Below are 25344 nucleotides of genomic sequence, written 5' to 3' on the forward strand. Positions count from 1 at the left end.
AAAGGGGAGAGAGAAGCACGCGTGGATGTGTGCGTGCACTGAGGTGTGTTTGTGTGCGTAAGAAAACCCTGGATGAGGTGAGATCTTTTGGAACTGTGAACTCAGAGGTCAAGCCTGACTCATGAGATAAGTGCTGCTGAGCACTGGATTTGGAAGTGAGAGGAGGTGAGACTCCGAGGTGAGATCTGAATAGAAAATTAGAAAGCCTCGTGACCGGTGTGACGGCAGAACCGCGCAGTCTGTGCGTGCGTGTGAGTCGAAAAAAGTGATTAAGACCATCAAAAAGAATCCATCACTAACTCTCAATCACACGCAGAGTGCATTAGGTTCTCATTAGTGTCACTCCTCCTTTTAGCAAACGAGACCACGTCTTTGAAGTAAACAAATAAAAGCAAGGAATCAGTGCAGTGCCTGCTCTGAAGGGTTAGCAAAGTTTCACGTGATTCCTTGTTTATCCTGGCTTTCATTACAAAGCCAATCATCTTTGCTATGGTTGCCTGGTTTTATCATTATCAAGCAATAGTTCCCATCTTGGAACTCATCAAAGAGGTTAAAAAACAAATCTACTTTTTTATTGGGTGAAAATGGTGCTGAAATGAACCAGCAGGTATGCTTGTTACTAAAGTTATTTCAATGGGGAAAGCACCGTCTACTGGTCACGCGCAGCAATAGCAACTCAGTGCCTGGAGGTTGGCACAGACTGGCAGTGTGTGCACAGCCCTGACTAGTAAAGGTGGAAAGCGTGGGGGCATTTGCAAAGTCAGATAAAACGAAGACTCAAATGAAAATGGGAAGTTGTATTAAAGCCGATTGTATGTAGCAATAGCACAGCTGTAGGATTGGGAACCACGTGTCAAAAATAATGTGCGTTTTAATAAGAAGTTGCTATTTGCCAAACTAAATGACTGTGAGTAGTTCTTGTTTGTGTGCTGCACTGTCTGTCAATAGACGTCAACAAACAGCGAGCCGGGGTGAATGAGATTTGTTTTGGCTCGTTTTTTACCCTTCTTGATAATTACCATATCATTCATTTACAGCATTAGAGTGATAATGGGGCTAATACGCTATTTTTCATGGAAAATAAACCAAACGCTGTGAAATCTGATCTAGTTCCAAATCTGAAACAGAAAAAAAAGAGACATCACTTCAAGTTTGCCCACAGATCTCACATCAAAGACTCTATTTGTGTAGATTCATTACTTATTTGTTTGCAAGTGCGGAATCAGTCCCCTTCCCGAGGTGACGTTAACAGTATGAATTACCCTCATGCTTTGGAGAGGTAGTGTCTCCTCTCACGTATTAAACAACTGTGTATTTTCTTCTGGTAGGGGGCTAATACAGTGCGATTGGATGAGGTTGGCTGACACAGTGTGTGTGTGTCTGATCTCAGCGGAGCGTCTGCGGATGATAGGGGTCAGTGACACTGCTTGTTTCTTGCTGGGCAGCAGCTCTCGATGCGGACAAACGGGTGCAACAGAGGTCTATGAAAACGACCCTCAGCTTTCGTCTGTCCATCTTCGCTACTAGCCGCACACTCAGCATGTATAAACAGACACATTTGTGTATCTGAGCGAAAGTCTGTGGATGATTAATTAGCTTGATGATATTTTTGTTGTTGTCGTTTTTCAGAATCCAACATTTTTATTTAACTGTTGACTTGAAAATCATAACCAACATAAGGGTTTGATGTCATGCTTTTATTTGTTTATAAAAACGTTCCTCTCGCTAATCACCCAAATGTTCTGTCTGAACCCATAAAAACATGCAAAGAAAATACTTTCTCTATCACCATCTGTCAAATACTCGCGCGGCCTGACTGGATATGAAACGTTAAGCTGTCCCATATACCAGCATTCCTTTAAAACCGCAGCTTAATCATCCAATCTGATGTCATATTTTTGATTCTCCTTTCATATGGCATGGGGGAATTAGCAAGGCAAGGAGAAACATTACCGGCATTAGTGGCTTTAACTTTTCATGTTATCTCCTTGGGATGCAATGAACCCCAAACCGCTGGTGAAAGAGGACCGAGATATATCCAGGTTTACTTTAACACATTAAAAATCCTATTACTCAAGACCCACTTAAAGGTGCTTTACATTCATTTTCCAGTAAACATCCTATCTTAATTTAAGTAAAGACAGTGGTGTGAATTCACTCTCAATCTCACTCCTATAAACTGAAAATACATTTTCAATCCAGCAGCAGTGTGCCATTAAAAAAAAGTCATTTTCAGACAGAATCCAACCTGGCAGCAAATTTAAACTCATCTATTTACGTTTCTAATATCTCCAAAATGAATCTAGTAATGATTTGTTTTAGGTGAGAAGTTTCATGTAGAAACTTTAATGATGCAAGATAATTAAAACCATTTTTAGCCTTCGTGACCCCGCCGGATTCAGCAGCGTGTCAATTATTACAAAAACATGTTGTGCAGCGAAGCACTGTCCAAACCTGCAAAATCTTCATTTGGAATTCCAGTCACGCTCGCAAAGGTTTCCAACAGATACCAAAAAGATCTGGCAGAAATGGAGAGACTCTGCTGCAGTGTTGTGGGGGAGATGTCTGCAATATGATGCACAAAACACAGAAACCGAAAGCACACCCTACTTGTTTATGTGTTTCACAAAGCAACGATGCCCAACAAATTCAGGCCTGTGCGCTGTTAGAAGACGGGGCTGATTTTCAGCCCAAACATCCACTCAGGCTATTGGTCGGTGATCAGCTCCACTAGAATCACTAATTCTACTTCATTTCAAGAGATTCTCACATCGGGATTTGTTTGGTATAAATGAGGAACCGCTGGAAGAGACGCTTGGCCTGATATATACACTCACACTAACACTCACACGTAGTTTTACCTTCCACACAGGAGGGTCTGGCTCTGGTCGTGCCAGCGACCTGCCCCGGGAAACAGGAACACTTGACGGTTTGAGAGCGCTCCTCAATCTTATTCTTATTACAGCAGCGATGCACCGCCACCACCTCACATGTCCCCTGCTTCACTTGGTATGATGCTGTGAGAGAGAGAGAGAGAGAGAGAAAGAGAGAGAGAGAGAAGGAGGGGAAAAAAGGGTGGGGGGATTATTTGCTTGAAATTCATCGACTGTAAGGGAGATTTTGTTGGTGTTTTGGCATTTGTTGTTGAAAATAATCGAGTCGAAATTCAAACACATTTGCGCCGCAAATAACAATCAAATACGGGCCAGCTTTTCTGAGGATTAAACAGATCTGCTGAATAATTTACTTTTGTTTAAACTCCTCGATTTATTCCGGTCTCAGTCTTTGATTCATAAGTAAACACTTTTTAGTGATATTTTGCTTTTATTCTCAGCCCAGCGCCCTCATTAACTCTGTCACAGAGGCGACTCTTGTTCTCGTGATGGTGTGCATGGAGGGAAATTAAAAAAAGCAAACAGCATATGAAAAAATAATCATTTCTTTTTGACTCCTTTCAGACAAAGCACTTGATCTAAGCAGAGACGTGTGCACTTTATTTAGTTAGAGGAAATCGCTGTCACGTTTGCATCCGCATTTTTGTTTTTATCATTCCATCTCCATGCACGTCTGTCTGTGTGTTTGGTTCCTTGCATTTGTGTGTGCTTCTTAAAGTCATGATATATGTGAGGATAATTGTTTTTACCTGACACCTCCAACAAACCAGCCACCTCTAATGTCTCTTATTAGCTTCTCACTTCCCAGCAGGCATTGGTCTGGTTAATTATAAGACTCTCCGGACAGCAAACGAACCTGAGGGGTTGTAGCGCAAACCCAAAGCTTTCTGCACAGTGGCAAAATGTGGTACTATGTGTGTGAGTGTTTCAGTATTTTTTGTTGAATTCCTTCTGAACATCTTGCCCCCTCACACATGATTTCTTTTCAGAGTCTTCAGGGACTAAAAGGTGACTGTATCTTCATTTTAGGAGTAAGCTCACGAGAGCAACCATTTATACTTTAACTTGATCTGTCACATGTACAAGGCAGCAAGGATGACTTGTAAATTATGTTACATAGTAATGCATAGAAGTGTGTAATGCGCACTGTCTGTGTTAATGTTACATTCCCCTCAGCACATGAATAAACCCATGAATCCCTTAGCAGAAAGGTTTTTGTGCCTACCTAAAGGAAAATGCGCCAACCAAAACTGTTGGGTACAATGTTTAGTGAATCTAAGCTTTGCTTATGGCTTCTGAATGGATTCCAGCTGCCTTATCTTCCCTCTCAAAGCTTGTTGTGCACTCTTGAGAGTCTCTGGCACCGTTTCCAGAGCACAGCAAACCCTGCTGGCGACATAACTACCTATAAGCCTCTTTACAGCCCTGGAAAAACCTTGGTTATACTGTACCATAAGCCCAGATTTCATTTATGTACGTGACTATACCCAGACTCCAAAACTTTTCATGGTAAGCTGAATGGGCTTTGCAGGCAGACACAAAAGTGTGCACAAGCACACACACTCATACAGCGCACACACTCAGCAGAGGGTTCCATTTCTGCAGGCCATGGCCCCTCTCATCCTTTCTGATTTAAAGTTTGTTTGTTCTCTTCTCCAGAGAGCCCCATCAATGATCCCTGGCTCTCCGAGGGCGCCCCTCCGCTATCATCCCTCCACTTTCATTTCCCTCACTCCTCTGTCTCGGGCTCTCCTGAGGCTGGAGCAGCTGCCGGATTACACCCGTGCACACTGCACATGCACTCACTGACACACGCAAACATATATATAGGCTCTGTGTAATGATAAAAATCAAGAAAAGATCAAACTCAGCACAAGTCAAATGGACAAGAACTACACATTAAGTCATAGTTACAACAGCAATAATCACAACTGAAGCTCAAAGTAACAGCGTAAAAATAAGAAAATCTAATTCAAGCACAATTTTATAGCCTGTACAAAATAAATAAGAAATTATTCTGCTGCTGTTGCAGAACTGGAACTGAGTAAGACTGCTCAATCTGCTGGCCTTATCTCAGGAAAAAGGCAGCTTGTTAGCACGAGAGAGGAAAGAGAGGAAGAGAGTCAAGCAGGAGGAGGGAAAGCAGTGTCACAGGCAGCAGAGAGAACAAAGAGCAGCTCGCCTTCCGCTGGCATAATGAGGTCAGGAGGTACACTGGCCTTCTCTCTTTATTGCCTATATCAGGACTGGGCAGAAGATGTTTACGTTTGAAAACTTTAAAGCTTTGAGGGTATGTTTGAGCAGTGGATGATAAACCCTTCCCAGCTTCATTTATGCACATTCTTTTTGTCTGTCCGTGGCACGTACCCTAATTAAAATCTCAACGAAGTATAAATGGATGCAAATGAGGCAAATTCAGGCTGATGTAAGGTATGAGAACAGCCCACATCCTTCTCTTAATGTGATTTCCATTATTTAAGGAAGACAGGAGACAGAAAGCCTCTGCTGGGTTTTCTTAAAGTATACATATGCAGCTTAATGAAGAAGAAGAACAAAAAGAGACCAAGGTGCTCTTCAAGTAAATGCTTTAAGAGGCTTTCTTTCATAGACAGTTTAAAGGACACTCTAAACAACTTCAGAGTATTTTAGATGTTGCCACTGTCGCGTTCATCGAGGAGCAACACAACACACTGCATACCGAAACATATTTTTGCTTAGACTGCCTGTGGTTTGTTGATGTGAAACATTATGTGGCTAAAATGTAACAATAAAAAGATAAAAATAAAAAAATAAAATACAGTTTTTATATAATGGTGAAGGGATTTGCTTCAGTAGGAGCAAAAACTGTCCAGTGTTTAGGTGTAAAATAGCCTTTAAATATAATAAACTAATTTCAATCACACCACCACACAGTACTGACCCACACATATGGTTCTTACACACACACTGGACTTTCTGGACTTTGGTTTTGCACAACACTGGTCACTATATTCTTCATTTCCGGTTAATACTTGTACAGCTGCTGTTATTGTGTATATATTTATTATATTTAGATTTCTTCATACATTCTTATATAGTTCTATATTGTGTATTGTGTTGTACAGTTATTTTATTTTCAACTTTAATTTATATATTTATCTTTATCTTATTCATCCCAGTTAAATTTACCCTTCATTCTAATTTGTGTTGTACAGTTATTTCATTTTTAACCTTAATTTATATTTTATTCCTTCCTAGTTAAATTTACCCTTTTTAATTTTTCATATTTATTTCCTATCTTATTCATAGCCTTTTCCTTTTTTGTTTTCTTTAGGTCACGAGCAGTTGTCCAAGCATTTCACTACATATCGTACTGAGTATGACTGTGTACGTGACAAATAAAATTTGAATTTGAATTTGAATTTGAATTTTTGAATTCTGGAAAATATTATACAAGATGAGCTGATTCACTGATAAGTTTGTAAGCATGTATGGTAGCCGGCAGTTAGATCTGGCTGTGGTTCTACCATTCAGCATAAAAATGCTTCAGTCAGTAAAAGGTTTGGGAGCCATACAGCAGGCAAGTAGTACAATCCACTAATCAGAAAGCAGTTCAATCCCTGGCTCCTGCAGTCTGTATGTGAAGTGCTCTAGGTCACGACACTGAACTTTAGCACCTCTAATGAATCAATAAGTGGGGGTCGTAGGAAAAGGTTCTATCAAAAAAATCTTTTTTAAAAGGATGCGTCCTTTTGGTGCTCTGAGTGGTCAATAGGACTAGAAAAGTGCTATATAAATCCATCACAACTGTGCTGGAGGAATCAACTCAACATCGCCCACTCTTGTTGCCCAGAAACAAGAAAGTAAAGCTTTTATTTGGTATCATTGCAAACACTCTCATTCTCACTCTCTCATAGTGTAATGTTAATCATACAGTGTTCCTATATAGTCTTTGTGGGGAGTAATATAACTAAATGAGGACAGAGCATTTCACTTGGAGTGTTTATGTGCATGTGTGTGCACAGTAAGTGTGATAGTGTGGTTTAACGTGTTGATTTGGATTCAGTTTGGTGGGATTTGGGTAAAATAAAACATTTGCTTTTTATAGACGTGAATGCAATTTTCATGCACAATGGGTCTAATCCAACCAGCGGACTGCAGGAACATGTCAAAAGAAGCGCAGTTCAACCAGAAAACAACAGGCTTGCAACCCTAGTGACAGTGAGTTTATGAGCATATGCACACACAGTCTCTGGGTCTGAAAGGTGAGGCAGGTGCTGGTGCTTTAATCAGAATCAGAATACTTTATCAATCCCACAAGATATTACGTGATCATAGTTGCTCCAAGACAGTAATAACAGTAACAAAGTAAACAAAATTAAATAATACAACATATTAGAAAGCTGCAAAATAGTCCGTTTGGGCTACTTCACTGCTGGCAAATACTGACTGTGTATAAATGATGTCAACCGCCAAAATTCTAGACTTTGCATTTTGAAGGTACAATGTTAATATGGTTAACATGTTAGCTTCAAAATGCAGTGTTAATTTTGTTGACTAATAATTTTCTCCATAGTTTTCATCAATGACCTCTTTTCCTGACGAAAACAAGACGATACCGAAGCAAAAAACTAATAACTAAACTACTAGACAATATCCAATCAGAACTAATTAAGTTGTGTAAAAAGGCGGGACAAGTTTGGAAGTGAGTCAGTCAGAATTAATCTCCTTGTGCAATAAGATTAGATGCGCACACTTTGATCTCCACAGTGGGAGTTCCAATGCTCCCTGTTTCTCATAGAAACGTGACAAAATGTCAGCGATTGGGACGAAAGAAGAGTAGACACATGGACAGATTTAACATTTGATGTCAAGGAAAATATGTATAGCATACTTCAGATTTACTCCACTGTATTGCATGATATTTAGGATTTGCCTCAATAATGACTAAAACTATAGATGAAAATTTGCTGTCAAAATCAACACTGATTTTGTGTTAACCATATTTAGATCAGAGGGTGAAGTGAGAAGTTATCAAACTGCACAGATTCATGTATCTGCTAATTAGCATTTTAGTTATCTTTAGTTATCTTAATTAGCGTTAAGTAACAAACTAATAAAATACTAGAATTTGACGCACCAAGACTGAAGCACAAATTTTTTGGATGGTTTGGCAGATACTTCCAAAATGCCCCAGATGGTACGAAACATGATGAAGAGGATCAGAATAGTAAGTGGGATTAGTGAAGCCTAAACAGGCTTGTGTTGGCACACCTGTCAGTCGAAATCTGCATTTGAGTCATCTGAGCACAGTGAGTATGCTCAAAACCAGTGTTTAGTTTTCTGCTTCTGAACGCTATCAATTTGAGCCCTTTAACATGGTACTCTATGGGGATTGACATGCTCTCGGAGCAGACCTCAAGTGGCCAGTTTAGGAACTGCATTTTTTAGTACTTCTGCAGTAGTTTTGTTTTCGCTACGGTGGCTCTGAGAGGCCAGACGGACTGCAACTTAAGAAAACACCAGCAATAAGAAAAAAGCTGCAAAAGTGCTCAAAACACAACGGAAATAGGAAAAACGAAAACGGAAATAGGAAAAAACTGATTTCCAAAAGCACAAGGGAAGTGTTTCTGCGGAGACTATAACCCGACGGACCAGTTGCAGGAACCAAAATATGCTAGGAATTGCGCTGGGAGACACTTAAAAGAAGTGGAGGATCTATCGGTTTTGTCAGGAAAGAAAGGATGAGAGGGAAGTGTGTTAGCCTAACTATTAACCTGAAAATCCGCCATCAGTATTACATGAATCATGAGATTAAAACACACTTACCTGGCATATTTTGGTTCCTGCAACTGGTCCGTCGGGTTATTGTCTCCCCAGAAACACTTCCCTTGTGCTTTTGGAAATCTGTTTTTCCTAATTCTGTTTTCGTTTTTCCTATTTCTGTTCTTGTTTTTCCTATTTCCGTTGTGTATTGTGTTTTTTTGCAGTGTTTTTCTTATTGCTGGTGTTTTCTTAAATTGCAGTCCATTTGGCCTCATAGGGCCACTGTAGTTTTCTCACTCTGGAGAATGCAGCACAATACCATGAAAAAAATGACCCTAATGTGATATATGATACAGTTCCCATATACATTTATGTTGTCTGCTTATGATACTATTAAAAGTGAAATAGCTTTTAAAGAATTGCATATTTTAGGGCATAGGTGGCAATTTGGCTTCCCATTAGGGGCGAGACCTAATGCCATATTTAAATTTTATTTAAAATGTAGCTCACATTTGGTCATTTCACGTACAGTTTCATCCACACAATGCTTCCAACGTGTCACCAAAATCTTATTACAATATTTAATCTGGTTAGTATGGAAGTCCGTTTCCGCCACTAAAAAAAAAAAACAGATCCATAACTCAAAATTTCGAGTTATTTTCTCAAAATTCCGAGTTTTTTTCTCGAAATTTCGACATATTAACTCAAAATTTCGATTTATTAACTCAAAATTTTGAGAAAAGTAACTCGAAATTTCGAGTTAGCGCTGCCAATCAGTAATCTACGTGAATGACGTCATTTCCTTGTTACCCGGAAGCTGAAGCCCTCAGCTACAAATGCTACAGCTAAGCTACCGGTATTACATCCAGTCGTGAATGCACAGGTTGCTGAGTGTTTTCAGCCTGGCTACACAAATGATGAAATCCCTGTGTTATTAGCTGAATCACATGGTGTTACTATCAGCAAACGTACTCGCGAAAGCGCCAATTTGTTGGGATCCGTTTTTGAGTGCGCGTTCCTCTGCGCCATATGCTTCCGGGTAACAAGAAAGCGACCTCATTCACGTATATTTTTGATTGGCAGAGCTAACTCGAAATTTCGAGAAAATAACTCGAAATTTAGAGTTATGGATACTAGCTTTTTTGTTTTTATTTAGTGGCGGAAACGGGCTTCCATAGATTAGAGTTCAACAAAAAGTCTCCCGTAAAGCCTGTTTTCACAAGGCTGAATCTGACAGCCACTCTTAGTGCGAGCTATTCAGTGAAACCAAATATAGTGCATCCTGATGTAAAAAGTAAAGTAAAATAATGAAACTTTAATTGTTTGATTCTTCTTTCATATATAAAAACCAAGTCTGTTTCACAGGACTCAAAGCGACAGTACAACAGTTGTGTAGGAAATCATGTAGTTCACCTGCACCCTACAGTCGAGCCTGCTGCTGTGAAACTAACTGCACAAAAAAAACTTATCATGCTTTTAGAGCTTCATCACTTCATTTCTGTTCCCTTTGTTCCTCACCTATTGTTCCATATCACCGGTGGCATGTGGATATGTGCACAAATGTGTTTCTCTGCCTTCATTATCATCAAATTCTTTTGGTGCTGTCCTGTGTTGCCCAACTTGTTAGCTTGCATTTGCATGCTTTGAGTTTTACCACTAAAAGGAACATTTTCAGAGGATAATTTGAGAAGAAACAAAATAAAGTTGAACCAAAAAAAGGAGTCTGATCATCAGAACAGTATCAGTAAGAGTATTAACAACTGAAGCTCAACTGTGAGCCCTCAGAGTTGAGCCCTTTACCTTCCCATTCAGCCTCTGCTTCTCACCCTTTATCTGCTTAAAATTCATGTGGTGAGCAGCCAGCTTCCAGCTATATACATACAAAAACAGTGTATCTAATGTCATAGTGCTGCCTTTAAATCATTCTGTTATGGCCATCTTGGTTAAATAGAGCCTGAGATGAAAAGACTTGGCAAGGCTAAACGCTTCTATTCCTGCGAAAGGGAGAGAGCCGGGCGGCCAGCAAACGGAGCTCCCTTGAACTGATGGGTTAGCGAGGCGATTGATGTATTCTGACAGACACCGGCAAGCAGCAGCACTGTACAATTTATCAACAAAAAAAAAAACTGTGTCTATCCCTTGTCAATACCTGACAAGCATGCACATTGCTATAAAAGGCCAGGTATCTAGCAAATCTGTCAGAGGCAGCAATGCCAGTTTAGCAAAGACATACTGACTATCTCTGGTAGAGCGCACAGGTCAAGTTTTAAGTTTCAACAGAGCAAGCTCACAAGACCAGGTCTCATAACTTCTCCTTTACAAAATATACTCAAAAATTATATTTTTTTAAATTTCCATATCTTCCTATTTTCTGCTTTTTGAGCCCACTCTTTAACCTTCTTTGCTCCATCTCCTCTCTACTCCAGGCCTGCACCACCCATCAATCCTGACAGGATCAATGTCTCACAAGTCCACACCAGGCCCAACACAGATTTATGTTAAATATCACAACAGGTGCTTCTGTGGAACAAAAGTATCCCCAATAAATCCTACTCCCTTGACCTTGCCTGGTATGTTTTTTGAGGAGTCATCTTAGAAACAGCCTAAAGGGGAGGCAAAAACAGGCAGTATTCTCAAAGAGATGGACATGCAGATGTGGCGTAATGTTTGTTTAAGTCTAACAGAGACCGTTTAAAGCTAAAAGGAGGCTCCTGGCATGAACAGGGTGGGCAAAGAAGAGCCATCAACATGCTATAAATTGATTTATGATGGGTTGCCAGATTAGTAACTGTTCCACAAGAACAAAATGTGTGGTTTGCCAACCACCCTCTAATCTCTGTAAACAGATATCTGCATATCAGGCAATAGCTGATGGGTTCCCAGATTAAGTGTGCTATAACAAGCTGTGATAAGAGTGTATGGAAATATATCAGTTCTGCAAGGCAGTGATTGAATTTAATCTCAAATAATCTAATTTCAAGCATTCAACCGAGAAAAGAAAAGAGAATTTCAGATATTTTTGCGAAGCACTGCTGTATGAGCGCAGACAATGACTTTACCATTGAGAAAGGCTGATGTTTCAACAGTACATGACACTGGTATGTCTTGGATCACATTTACTGCTCCTGTAATGCAGCTTATGAATTTCTCTATTTGCCTTTTTAAAAAAAGAAAGAAAAAGAAAAAATGGTGTGTGTCCAAAGGAATAGCATTAAAAAATGGGGCTGTGTTCAAGTATGTGTTGCTACACAGCTTTGTTCTGCTCATGAGGGGGCAAACTGAGAAATGAGCTGTGAAGGCAAGACTTATGCTAGATGATCTTTCTCATGTGCTGAGTGTGTCTTGCAGGTGTGCAAAGAAGACGGCTACTAACCGCGCCAAATGAATCATCTGCACGTTGTGCTGTTAACCTGAGCTACAGAGATTATGTTCTTCCTTTCCTCTAAAAACTCTTAGTCGTGTTATGTCTGCTTGATTGAAAAAATACCGATTGCCCGAGAGCCAACACTGGCTATTTTTTGACCTATAGAGCCACCATGTGGAAGCAAATGGTACAACCGCAAGGAACAAGCAAATGTCTGAATGATCAGGAAAACAAAACAGCAGTAAAACTGCCTCTGGAAAATCTTTACAGCCCTCATAACACACAGCCAATTATTCCTCAGCCTCGGCATTATGAGTGTCATGTTGTATTCATCACTGAAAAGTCCTAAACTTCCAGCAATTAGAGGAAACCCTCAAATAAAAAGCACGAGTCAGTTTCAGAGGAAGACATCTTGTTTTACCGCGAGTAAGAAACTAAGAAGAGGGCAGGCACCGATGCTGACCTTCACAACACACAAGGCCTGCAATTAGTAGTGTCCCTGCCATAAGCAGGCAGCCTCCTCTCTGTCTAAAGGAAACTAATGCCATCAGCCAGTGAACAGACTGGATGCTGGTAGCATTTTCTGTGGCATATAAAGGTCACCTTGCAAATCGCGAGCAGCAATAGTGAAGAAACTGAGATAATTAAAGAAATTGTCATAATTAAGAGCGAGGAAGAGGTGACAGGGGAGGTTGCCACCAACAAGTTGTAGCACAAGATGCTGTGACTCAGCACAACTGTCCCCGTTGTCAGCCTCAATGAAATTTTAATAAGACTGTGTTGGTCATTTTTATTTTTTTTTGCTTAGGGTGGCTTGTCTCCATGACTTATGGAAATTAAAGCTAGAGTAGAGATGTAGCTCGCAGGCCTGAATTAAGTCAGCGCTTGCCATGGTCTCTATCTTCTTCTTCTAGTTAAGCGGGGGCTGCAGAGTTGTGCATATTAATGTGAGCATTGACAATTATAAGCCTGAGGATTAGAAGTCATGAGCCGACGGGTCTCTTCAGCGTGAGGCATACACCCTGTTTTATGGCACTGCGAACACTAAACCACTAACAGGCCTCTTGAGAACCACAGCGTTGGCCCCGAATTGCTGCATGTCTGCACTCTGAATAGATCAGATCTCACCCACACTGATCTATTTGTGTTGACAGCCCCTGACAGCTTAAGTGCCATTTGTATCTGTACAGGCTGGATCACTCAAATAGAGACGTATTTGCATCCAAGACTAAAACGAGGTCTTGTCTAGATTACATTCTGTCATGCTGGGAAACGGAGCAAATTGTGCCCGCTCGTCCCCCTCCTCCAGGACGTGGATGGCTCAGTCAGCGACAGGCTCAGGGAACATGTGTTACACCTCTGAAGTGACAGTGTAATTAACCTCTCTTGGTGTTGGAAGGGGAGCTTGGATCGAGACCTGGTGTACCTGTCGGTCCCCGATGGTTACGGTTGCCAGCAGACACTGGGTCAACGTAGAGCATCACCAAGGCAACAAGGAAGGCCACCTGCCAAGGCCAAGCTGACCTCCCCCTCAGTTTCATCCTGAGAGAGAGAGAGAGGGAATGGAGCAAAAAGAGGCACAAATGGAAGAGAAGAGGAGGAAAAGGTCATCGTGAGGGGTCACAACCTGTACCCAAAACAAGAAGAGAAAAAAAAACAGGAGGCAACAGCAGAGCACACAAAAAATATTGTTTTTTCCAAGAAGCAGAAACAATGTGAGAGGTAACTGTCAAAGGTCAAAGGAAGCAATGAGAAGCTTGAGAACAGACTAGGCCTGCAAAAAATGTCCTTCCTACATACTACAGGAAGACTTAGATATAGGAACTGCGGGACCTGTGTGCTAAAAGCATCCTGTTAGTATAAAGTTTTCAAATTTTCTTCTTGGAGCTGCAAATTACAAAAGGGCTGACTTTACAAGAGTTAGAGCAGAGAAACATGTGTAACCCAGAAACAGTAATACATGGTAAGAGGCTGAAACTAATCACTATGTTAATGATTGGACTTTTTTTCTGCTGTTGCTTCTTGATTAGCTGGTTAATACTGTTAAACATGTCCAAAAAGGCCAAAGGTGAATTGTTTCAATTTCTTGTTTATTTGTTTGTTTTTTTGTGGTAAACAACCCAAATCTAAAGCTTTTAACTTAGGCAGGTTTTCACATCTGAGCTGCTACACTGAGTGAACTTTGGATTTGCTGGAAAAAAATAAAGTTATTCATTTATCTAATCTACTGATTAATTATTTATCAGTTAATTTAAGGGAAAAAAATGAAAGCGTCTCACCATGTTACCTTGAATTGTAGGAACTTGTCAAGTCATATAATTACTCTGTTTTATTGTTAAAACAATGACTTAGTTAACAAAAACCACAGAACAGTAATTAGTTGCAGCACCAGATGTGTTTCACTTGCCAGTAGGTGATGCGGGACACCATCTCACCTGTTGGTCATCTGTCTCCTTTGGTCTCGCTTCCACTGTGTGGCTTCTTTATGAACAGCGGCTACAGGCCATGGCTGCATTCACGCGCACCACCTCAAATGACCTCCTCCTTTTCTTCTTCCTCCTGCTTCCACCTTTTCCTCACCTCAAACAGAAGAAGGCTCTGGAGAAAGGAGGTACAAAGACATGCTCAGTCAGAGAGGCCAGGCTGCCCTGGAGTTCCTCGGTGGCCTCGGATGGCCTTGCATGAAGGTCTACACACACAAACAAGCATACACCCGCACGCACAGGGGGCGGAGATGTGAAGGCCCAGATTCTGTCAGATCCATTGTTTACAATAGATTCACCTACCCCCAGGCTGAATGTGATCCCCACTCTAGACATCACACGTCTCTCCCCTTCTCCCTCACAAACCCTCACACTCTGTCATGTGCGTAAATACACTAATCAAAAAACTCAAAACGTGCGCGTGTAACACACTAAAAATTAAACTGGGTAGAAAATAGGTCTGTTTAACAGAAACATGCCAAAAAAAAGCAGTCTAAAACATTTTCTTGCAACAAATCAGATGATCAAACAAGCCATGAACACAGCCTTTTTCTCTCTCCCTCTCTCTACACACACACACACACACACAGAGCACATTTACACAGTGTTTGCTAAGTAAATTCAAAGCCTATCTAAGGACAGCAAGAGAGGCCCTTCTAATTACAGCTGAGTGACAGCTACTGATGCATGTTGCTGTCTGCACACTCTCATACCCACACACTGAGTAAATTACCATCCCGCCATAAGAGTGTGTCAACACACCTCTCTTTACAAAGGGACAAACTCTGCAATCTAAATGAAAGACAACAGATTCACATTAATAACAAAATGTTCTCTCCCTCCTCGAACCTTCATTATTCATCATAACTCATTGATATGCAGCTCAGTCCGCTAACATGCTGAGAAACTTCCCGAGTAGATAGGACTCCCTCCACACCTGCAGCCATCTATGTAGTACCACTGCCCCCTAGTGGGAAAGAAGCAAACAGCAAAGGGCATGAATCTCATGAAAACAGGAGGTTGCTTTGGCAAGAGTGAGAAAGTAGCTGGGCAGTGAAAGCGAGCAAAAGATCATGTGAATGAGTTATTATTATTGAATTATCATTGAAGGCAGCAGCAGCATGGGTTAGAGAGAAGAGGGCAGATACACACAAACAGATATTGTTTGTGTGTTTTCAATTTATATTTGTATCACAGTATCTATACTCCTGTCTATGTATATGTATGTGTGTGTCTTTGGGTTGTTTTTTTTTTCTAGTACAGTATCCAAGTTGTGTGCGCTGTGTGGAGGGATCAGGCACACTGCATGATTGTACGATTGCATGCAAGACTATTTCACATTCCTTTTTAAAGGCTGGGTTATGGCATGCATTTGTATCAGCTTTGTTCTCTGAAACACTCATTAAGAGAGCACAGTTGTGCATGTGTATATGTATGAATGTGTGTTTGTGTGTGTGTGTGTGTGTGTGTGTGTGTGTGTGTGTGTGTGTGTGTGTGTGTGTGTGTGTGTGTGTGTGTGTGTGTGTGTGTGTGTGTGTGTGGTCTCCAGATGCAGCCCACTGGGACTCAGTGAAATATGCCATCAGTAACAGCAATACTGTCAGATCACAGATTGTAGCCTTTTAACTGTGTAATAAATGTACCTTATATATACTGTATATCTAGATCTATTTGTATCTATTTGTGAATAAGTGTGTGAATCAGCAAACATACACACTGCAGTAAAAGGCCAAAGTCTCTGGTGACATTATGTTAAAGCAAGATGACGTGTGCGTGGGGCTCAGCTGGTCATCATTAGCTTGTTGTGTTTGGCAGGAAGGACATGCACACTTTAGCAAACAGTGTAACGACATCCTCAAGTTTATCTAAGAACATCAAGCCTCACTCTTTCTAAAATAATCGCTGCCTCTGTATCATCACTTCCACATCCTCCCTCACCAGGCGCCTGCAAGGTCTTGAGGCCTGGGTTGTGTCACTCCTTGCAGAAAACACACACAGGACTGACACGCAATGTCATGCAATGAGACGATCCTACCTCTGCCACAAATACATCCTGTGTGCCCTGCATCCGAACAGCATCATCTGCCCGTGCTCTACACGCACGCGTGCACAATCACGAACATGCACCCGTGAACTTGCAAAATTATACTTGCATGTATTATACCGCATACAGTCTCTGACCTCATCAGGAAAGATGTTTGCTGTGCATCAGAAATAAAAGGCTAAGACACTTCCCGCAGGAAGGGTTTACCGTGACACCGTGCTGTTTGTCACTCACAGATTATATCATTTGTCAGGGCAGCACAGGAAGTCGCGGCTCGGCAGAACTGCAAAAAACAGGCGCCATACCATTATTTGATAGCTTCAGTGTCTCTTGCTTTGTATGTACCAGTGTTCATAGGCAGGCTTTGTGAAATTTTCTGTAATATTAAATAATGTCTTTTAAAAATGAATGAGAAACAAGAAGGAGATTTGTATCTGTTGAAGTCTGCTTCAGATTATTGACGGGATAGTTTAGCCATCCGACTGACTGACAGGCTGATGTTTGCCTCGCCAGCCACCAAAAAGATGATGGCGATCCATTAAACATGGTGGTTTGGACGAAGGAATTCTCAGCAACTAACAACAGCTGAGCGTTCTTGCTGCTGAGCACATTTCACTAACACATAAAGTAACACAATCAAAATAAGCAGGATGAAATTAACATAAAAATTAAATGAGCATAGACTCACATTATGAACTGCACATTAAATTTTTTATGATCCCAAGGCCTTTCCTCTGACACTACCCCAAGACTGAAGATGCTGCTCGTCTGCCCAACACTACACGGCGAGAGGCAATGATAGTTGTTTAGGTTTGACTGTTTGTGTTATGTTGGCTGTATTGGGCCAATTGCGGCTTTATTTTAAATGCTAGATATTTACTGCTGTCAGATCATAAACATTTTGTCCCTGTGCAATCAATATTACAAATAAATATGCATTTTTTAACTGTGTAAGATCTGAGTGGGTCTTATGGGTTTAAAATATATTTATAAAATATACATTTATATTACATGTGCATGTTTATTTGATTAGCTACATGAATAGCTTGCACATACATCACTGCAAGCCAAATAATGTATGGACAGATCCTCGTGATCAGTTACATAAAAACAGTATATTATTTGTCTTGTTTTTGTTTCTTTGTGATTCTTTTCAGAAATAATCCTTGCAAATTACATATTTAGCAGGAGCTTTGTGTACTGTTTCTTCAGCAAATAGATAATACAAGGACCTTGAACAGAATCTAACAAAAAAATTATTTTTTCTTTTTTTTTTTTTTTTGTGGAATATGTTCAATTTCATGAGACTCTTTTTACTTAGGCAAGATTGGTTTTCAGTATTGGATTTTAGTGGTTTATTTGGAATTTAAAACTATTTAAATAGAATACAAAATTCAAAGAAAACAGAAAAGTAGAGCTACCGGATACATGAACGTGGTCTCTGGGTGAACTCCAATAAATGTGAACACACACAAAAACAACACAATAAGATTGTAGACCACACAAGCATCACACCAGCATCTCAGTATGCTGATTTTCTCTGCCCAGACAAAGACCAAGCAGACAAAAAGCATATCAGTGTAAAACAAAGTGCATCTCCCTAAGGCGGAAAGATATTGAAAATGAAACGGGCAAAAGCACAAAGCCCAGTGGAATCTTACGTGAAGCGTTTCAGATTTCTGCCGATATGCACAGTATTATCATTCAGTTAGGATGTGTAATGTTCTGCTTCTATATATTTGTCTGCTTTCAGCTCTAAAACCAATACGGCATGGTGCTCCTTGCCATTTCCTCTGGGTCGCTGGGCAGATAGAGCTGGTGTGTGCCCACACACAAATGCACTTTATTACACACAGTGAGGCACAATGTACAAACTTAAATTAACACTGCGGTATGCATTCATATGGCACAGCCTTTTGCATTTGTCTGTCCTCCTTTGCCCAGCTCACTTTCTTCCTGCTTCTTGTTTGTTCCTCCTCACCCTTGCTCGCCAAAGGATTCTTGCCTCCGTGCATGTGTGTCTATGTGTGTGTGTATATGTGTGTGTGTGCGTTTGTGCCTTTTCGTTTCTCTCCTCAGTGTGCAGATCAGCATCTCTGCTTTTTTTCAATACCTCCCAACTGCAAATTCTAATGACACCCCAACAATCTCTCTGCTTCAACTCATAATGAAGAAGACATCTTAAAATGTCAGACATTACGCATGTGAGTCAGACACATGAAGGGCACGCATAAAATCCAGGCCACCCTTCAGAAAATCTTCAGAACTGAGGCATGTTTTGTTTTCACATTAACAACAGCGTCTACAGAATTTTTAGTTGATGCCTAAAATCCTAAATTACTTTGTTTTAGTTTGTTTTGTACTGTTAACATATTATGAACAGGCGTTTCAGTATAGTCTTTGGCAGAATCAGTATGACAGTGTGCATAACTGCATAATAAAATCTGGACTAGGTCTCTGTGTGAGGTACACAGCAGCTGAGGATTAATACTACGTCATAGCACATGATTCTTATAAATATTTTATGGTGGGGGGGTCAGAAGGCACCTGAAAGATACAGAGCAACACTGAATCTGTTTACTGTCATCCACCCGCAACATCACACCTCCTCCACTGTATTTCTTCCTCCAATAAATCAGCAAGCAATTAAATGGAAAACCCCACATTTGCTGAAATGGCCAGGTGAGGAGACGGAGAGAGAGGAGAGACAGAGTTGTAAGCAACAGTCTGAGTTTGGGACCATTGCCTGGCACTGGTATCGACTGCAGAGTTCAGAGAATGGCCTTGGCACTGAGGTACCATTATGACTCAATTGATCGGCCTGCACTTAAGTCTAAATCCCACCTTGTTGCACAAACTATCGTCTCAGAATCCGGCGGCCAAGAAATATACGTGTATTTAGAGCGGTATGTGCAGCAAGCTAGAGAGTGAATCTATTTTTGTGTCTCTATTCTTTGGTGTGTTTTCCAAGGTTGTTCTTTGGCTCCGCTCTCATTCTCTCTCTGCCAACTTCTACATCCCCTTCTTTTCAGCACTTATCTTACTTCCTCTCCCTCACTGTTTTCCACTCCTTCACTTCCATAGATAAAAGCCAGAAATGATCAGAGTCCCACTATACGTTTCATGTGCTGCAGCAGGCGACCAGCCACTCCTGGGAGTCTGGATGCCGCTCATAAGCTGGTGTACACATGTCACCCATTCACAAACATGCCGTTTTACTGATACACCCATCTATGCAGATCACACCTGTTGTACAGTTAGATTAACTCAGCAGACGCACTTCTAAGGTTGCTAAATGTACCTGTCATGTTCCCACATTGCTAACAAGTGTCATTAAAGTGTTTTAGCATCCTCTTCCACTGAATTGGGCGGCAGGGAGAGGGAGTACGCTGTTAGTTGTTTTACAAAAGGGGATGAAGCGTAGGCACTAACAGGCTAATAAACATTAGCTCACTAATACAACAAGTCTGTGGCCAAGGCCCACTCCCTGGTTTCCTCAGTTTGTCATTTAAAACCTAGACAGCCAGCTTGAGCCAACATAGATCAGAGAAATCCTCCTCAGAGCTGCTGACAGACAGAGGCACGGTCCAGCAGTAAATCTGCCGCACCCTAATAAAGCAATAAAAGGCCATTAAAAGTCAGTGTCCCTCAGCGGTGGAAGATGGATGGAAAGGAGGAAAGAATAGGAGACACTTTTTGATGATTGTACACACCCACACCCATTTTGGCAGCTTTTCTTCCCCCCTTTCCACTCGAGACAAACTAGGTATCTGCAGTATTGATGCTTCTCTCTTGTTGTTACTCCTCTTTTATTCTAGCCATAGCTTGCTTTTGTGATAAAGAAGAAGAAAAAAACAAGTAGAGACTGTGATTTAGGGGGGTGAAGCACAATCTTTATGTACTGCTCTGCTCGCTCAGTAAGTTCTCCATTTCCGCAACTGATCTGCCTTCGTGCTAGAATGATTGCATAGCAGGTTTTCACATTTTACTCATCGTGTCGTGCACAGAAACAAATAGGAAGTAGCTTTTCACGGTCGCGGTTTTTTCAGTGCCAAATTAGTAATCGTGCACTCAGTGTGTCTGCATGGTTTTAGCATGATGTGGAAAGCAACTTTTTAGTCTTGTGTACATATTTCCTTGTCTGTTTTCTCTTCTCTTTCTTTACGCTTTCATTGTAAGTATATGTTATATACTTCTTGTTTTCCCCAAGCCATAGAAGAAGCCTTATATGTATATGAAGAAGAAAACTGGTTAACCACAGTGAGGCAGGAAGGACACAGCATGACCTAGTGTAGTAATAAAGTGACAGAACCCTTCACCTTTCTGTGCAAAGAATAAGAAAATGAAAGAGTCAAGAGCAGAGTGTGCATGCTGCAGTGTATTGCTAACTCTGACTGGACCCTTCTTCTGTGGCTGCTGGTATTGAACGGCGGCCTGGAGCCAAACAAAAGGAGACCCGGCCCTGACAGAGAGTCCCCTGAGAGCAGCAGCCATTCATTTTGTTTTGTGCCCAAATTATGATTAATGGAAAATAAACAGCCTTGATGTGGAGCTGGCTTTGATTTTCTTTGAGCTTTTGGCCTCTAGTTGTGCGTACTGCTTTGACCCAGAAAAAAACACTGGACAAACACTCTCTGAACACTCTCTGGGCTGCTAGATTCGTTCACACAATTGTTTTAATTAAATGCCCACACAAACACACACACAGGTAAAGGAGCACATTCCCTTTCCCCTTCTTCTCCCTCACACTCGTGCAAACGCACACGTTATTTCTCACTCTCTTGCTGTCTGAGCACATCCCCACTGAAACTCAGATATGCAGACAAGTGACATCTTGATTATTTCAGTCCCCACTCCTGTTAATGACCAGCTTGTGTGTAATTATATTAATTACCATACGTGCCATGGCTGTCAATTGGCCAGTCAAATTAAAAAAGAGAGGTTGGTGCGTGTAGGGTGAAAGCAGGGGGAAGGAAGCAGCTTACAGATAAAAGAGTTGTAGACAGTGGAAATAGCAGAGTGGAAGGAATGAAAGGAGGAAAAGAAGTCAGAGAAAACAGAGAGAGGCCGAGAGTATGAGAGGTGTGTGTGTGTGGGGGGGGGGATCAATTGTTCATTTTACAAAGTCACTGAGACGTGTCAGCAGTGTCAATAAGTGAATTAATTTGTCTGTGAGTCTTCGGGGCATGACACCATATCACTGTGCTCCCCTGAGACAGGCGGGGCCTTTAACCTCCTCACACTCTCACAAAGCAATTCTATGTGAGGATCATACACAGATATCAGGGACAGATCTACCAACAAAGGAAATTTTTAATGCAATTACACCAGTGCCTGTGATTCCATGTGGAAGCTCGCACCACACATAAAACCCTTTAGGAGGATTTTAGATTGCACAAATGTATTAGTGTCCTTGTGCGTGAGTTAGCTGTTGTCTCTGAGTCCACAAAATGCATTTGAGGAAACACATTTTTAAATGAACCCATGGTGCTATGTTTTTTAGAGGGCCCCAGATCCGATGGAAAAATAATATATTGTTCAATACAGGGGAATATGGGCAACAGATAGCACGCTTGCACAATTCCACTTCATGCATGATTTACAGCAAATTACGGTTAAGTTGAATTGATTTGGGGTATTTACTCTCTCTCTCCCATTACTCCCTACACACAGACACACATTCCTCTGACCGTCTCATGACTATCATGCTCCTCCCTGTTGAATTCTTATACACTCATTCAGTTTCAGCATCCCATTCAGCTCCCGCATTAGGCCGTCTCTCTCACTTCCTCTCTTTCAACTCTGTGGGGGTTTTTTTGTTTGTTTTTTTTATCCCTTCCTCTTCTTCACAACTTCTCCCTTTTAAAGCTCCAATCCCGCAGGGGTGAAACCCTCTTTCCCCCTCACGAGCTGTTGCGTTGTTTGAGGGCTGCTGTGATGACCGCCCCAGGCTCTGCCGTCGCCACACGGCTTCTTCGCAGCGGCTTTACAGTGGACCCGGGCAGCACAGCACAGTGGGAGCTTTTCATAATCCCACGAACACACTCACACTGTCGCTCACAGTTAACAGCACATCTGCCAGCTGCCAGAGGGGCCGCGAACAGGGACACGCAGTCTCTCAAAGAGACACACACAGATGGACACAAAAAAAATCCAAGCACACACACACACAAGTGGAAGCAGCATATTGCATCCAAGGTGATAGATAGAGCACTGTGGGTTGCAACTGTGCCTGTTCAATTACAATCATTACTATCACTTAGGGAGATTTGTCATGGTCAAAGTGAGTCGGAGCTACAGAGAATATCACCTTGAGGGCTGTAAGGTGGAGTTATTTTCAGTGTTTGCAAAGGGATGACGGCATTCTCGAAACTCTCTTCCAATTGGAAGTGACTCAAATTAAAACATAAATGAATTACTCCAAAATATACTAGCAAAACAGCTGTTTTAAAAAAATAACCCCTCAGTAGTACATGACAGATTCTTTAAAAGCTCCTGACACAAAGTGGACAATAATCCAATAACTCCTAGTCAAATTACTATTTTCAAGACAAGTGAGAAGTTTGAAATACACGGCTATGTCTTTCACCATTTCTCTTGAGCTGGACAGCAGGAGTTTTCATGTGGCGGTGTAAGCTACCAGTCTATGCAAGACCTGCTAGACTTAGTCAGAGGGCTGGTGTTATGACACCACACAGAAAAGCCAAGGCCTTGTTGTCTTCAACTGATTGACTGTCTGACAAAGGACAGGATGAAAGGTAAAGAACAACTGTGGCCCTCCAACAAGAGATCTTTACTGCCGGGACCAGCTGGAGCCTACTATGAGAAAATGATTGCTGTGTGAAAGAAAACGTTAAAACATGAGATGCTTTAAAATTCTTTCATAATCTGATAAAATGTTTGTTTGAGGTCATTTTTATTAGAAAGTACAGTGAAGCGTGTGATGCATGGCTCCTGGAGGTTTCTTTCTGTTAAAAGGGAGTGTTTCCTTCCCACTGTCACCAAGTGCTAATTCAAAGGGATTTGTTTGATTGCCCGGGTTTTCTCTGTATTGTTGTTGAGTCTTTACCTTACAATATGAAGTGCCTTGAGGTTGTGATTTGGTACTATACATACTGAATTGAATTTAATTGAATTGATGTATCGTTCATTAACCGATAGATACACTCTGGATATCATTCTACTCTAAGCCACCTTTCACAGTTAATGATGTATCAAATGTTATCCCCCTGGCCTGTAAGCACCAGCTGAACTTTACTCTTTTTTTCACCACAGGTCATGACTTCTGTCCACTTGTGGTTTTGTGGTTGAAACAAAAGTGAGATGCATACCACACTCTTACTTATTGATCTAATGTCGCTCCTTCCTCCATTAAAGTCATGGATCTCATATTTTTGAGAAGACACAATAGTCCTCTTAGAGCTTGCTTTCACTGAGCCTGGTTTCATGACGATGAGTGACGGCATTATTTTCCAGTGCTGTTACATGACGTCTATTCATGCTTTCTGACTCAATATCCCCAGAAGCTGCCTGAAATGAAAAGCTGTCCAGGACATTGTCATTTACAAATGAGGGTCCTTTCCCCTATCCCTCTCCCGGTGACATGGACAGTGACATGCCTCTCTAGTCTTCTTCTCTGGTCTTTTTTTTCTACCACTCCTTGTCCTCCTCCTCCTCTTAGTCAGGAAGAATCCACTTATCACAGAAATCTGTTTATGCCAGTGTGTGTGTGTGCGTACATGTGGAGGTGAGCTCCAATCTGTCACGCTGCTGTCACCTCATCAGTCCTACATGTCTAATTCTTGCTTATTCACATATCACCCACAACACCTTTTACACACATGCACAGATTATCATCATCATCATCTCAAATATGCAGTGTTCACCCCTCCGTCACACATAAACAAGTACACAGATTTACAAGATGCCATTGTGCAGAGTTCCTGCTATTACAGACACACGTCATTTCACATATAGGCTTTCTGTTTCTCCCTTTCGCACATACACATCTTTCCCTTGCATCATCATTTCTGTCTCTCCAGCTCATTTCTCTCGCCTCCCCTGCTCTCCCTTTCCTCCTCCTCGCTGTCGTGGCCTCTCTGCTTGGCTGTGTCCTCATGCACAATCACAAATGCACACAATCCATCCCTCCCACCTCATTCCCATCCAGTCATCCCAATCAGCTCTCTGTGGGGTAAGTAGATAGGAGGTTGTTGAGACATGTAGAGCAGAATAGTCTTCAGAGGATACCTGTTGTCCCATCACTGGGACCTGCTACAAGAGGAAGGGGGAGAAAAGGGAAGGGTATGGATGATAAAATTGTGTGTGTGAAAACTGTGTATGTGCGTGGATCTGGAGGGGGGCTGCGGAGGAAGAGAGGCAGAGGGGGTGAAGGGTGGAAAAGGTTGACAAAGACAGAGGAGAAGCCATCCACTGCAGACAGACGCACAGATATCAGAGTGCCACCCTCTTACAGGTGTTTGTCACAGCGTGTGAGTAAGTGAGCCCCTGGAGGATGGGTGGGTGACAGGGAGTCAGGTTGGAGAGAGTAATCTCCACAGGATTAAGAGTGCTGCTCCTGTGTTAATGTGACTGTCAATGAGAATTAAGTCTCCGGACCGATCCCCTCCACCAGGCTCCCCTCTCCCTCGCCTGTCGGCCCTGTCACACTAATGACACCGCTTTCTGTGGAGTGCCACTACCGGCGCACTCAAAACAATGGGGAAATAATTACACAATACAGTACAAATTGCAGAGCCGAGCCACAGGACGGGCAGGGATACACGCGAAGGGAGGGAGAGGGAGGGAGGGCGG

At 41.7% G+C, this 25344-nt stretch overlaps 1 protein-coding gene across 2 annotated transcripts in view; it reads right to left on the minus strand.

The window, feature by feature from the left end:
• Nucleotides 1–25344, minus strand: part of tafa4b (TAFA chemokine like family member 4b) — a 37836-nt gene that overhangs the window by 10935 nt on the left and 1557 nt on the right. For both annotated transcript variants that reach the window (XM_026168679.2, XM_080302052.1), the window contains exons 2-4: nucleotides 14439–14601; nucleotides 13430–13545; nucleotides 2862–3017 (exon numbers count right to left, since the gene is read on the minus strand). In XM_026168679.2, the coding sequence (XP_026024464.1) occupies nucleotides 2862–3017; nucleotides 13430–13545; nucleotides 14439–14518 (352 nt within the window). In that variant the 5' untranslated portion in view covers nucleotides 14519–14601. The remainder of the gene's footprint in view (nucleotides 1–2861; nucleotides 3018–13429; nucleotides 13546–14438; nucleotides 14602–25344) is intronic.

This window comes from Astatotilapia calliptera, chromosome 5 (assembly GCF_964374335.1).
Source record: "Astatotilapia calliptera chromosome 5, fAstCal68.1, whole genome shotgun sequence".
NCBI lineage: Eukaryota > Metazoa > Chordata > Actinopteri > Cichliformes > Cichlidae > Astatotilapia > Astatotilapia calliptera.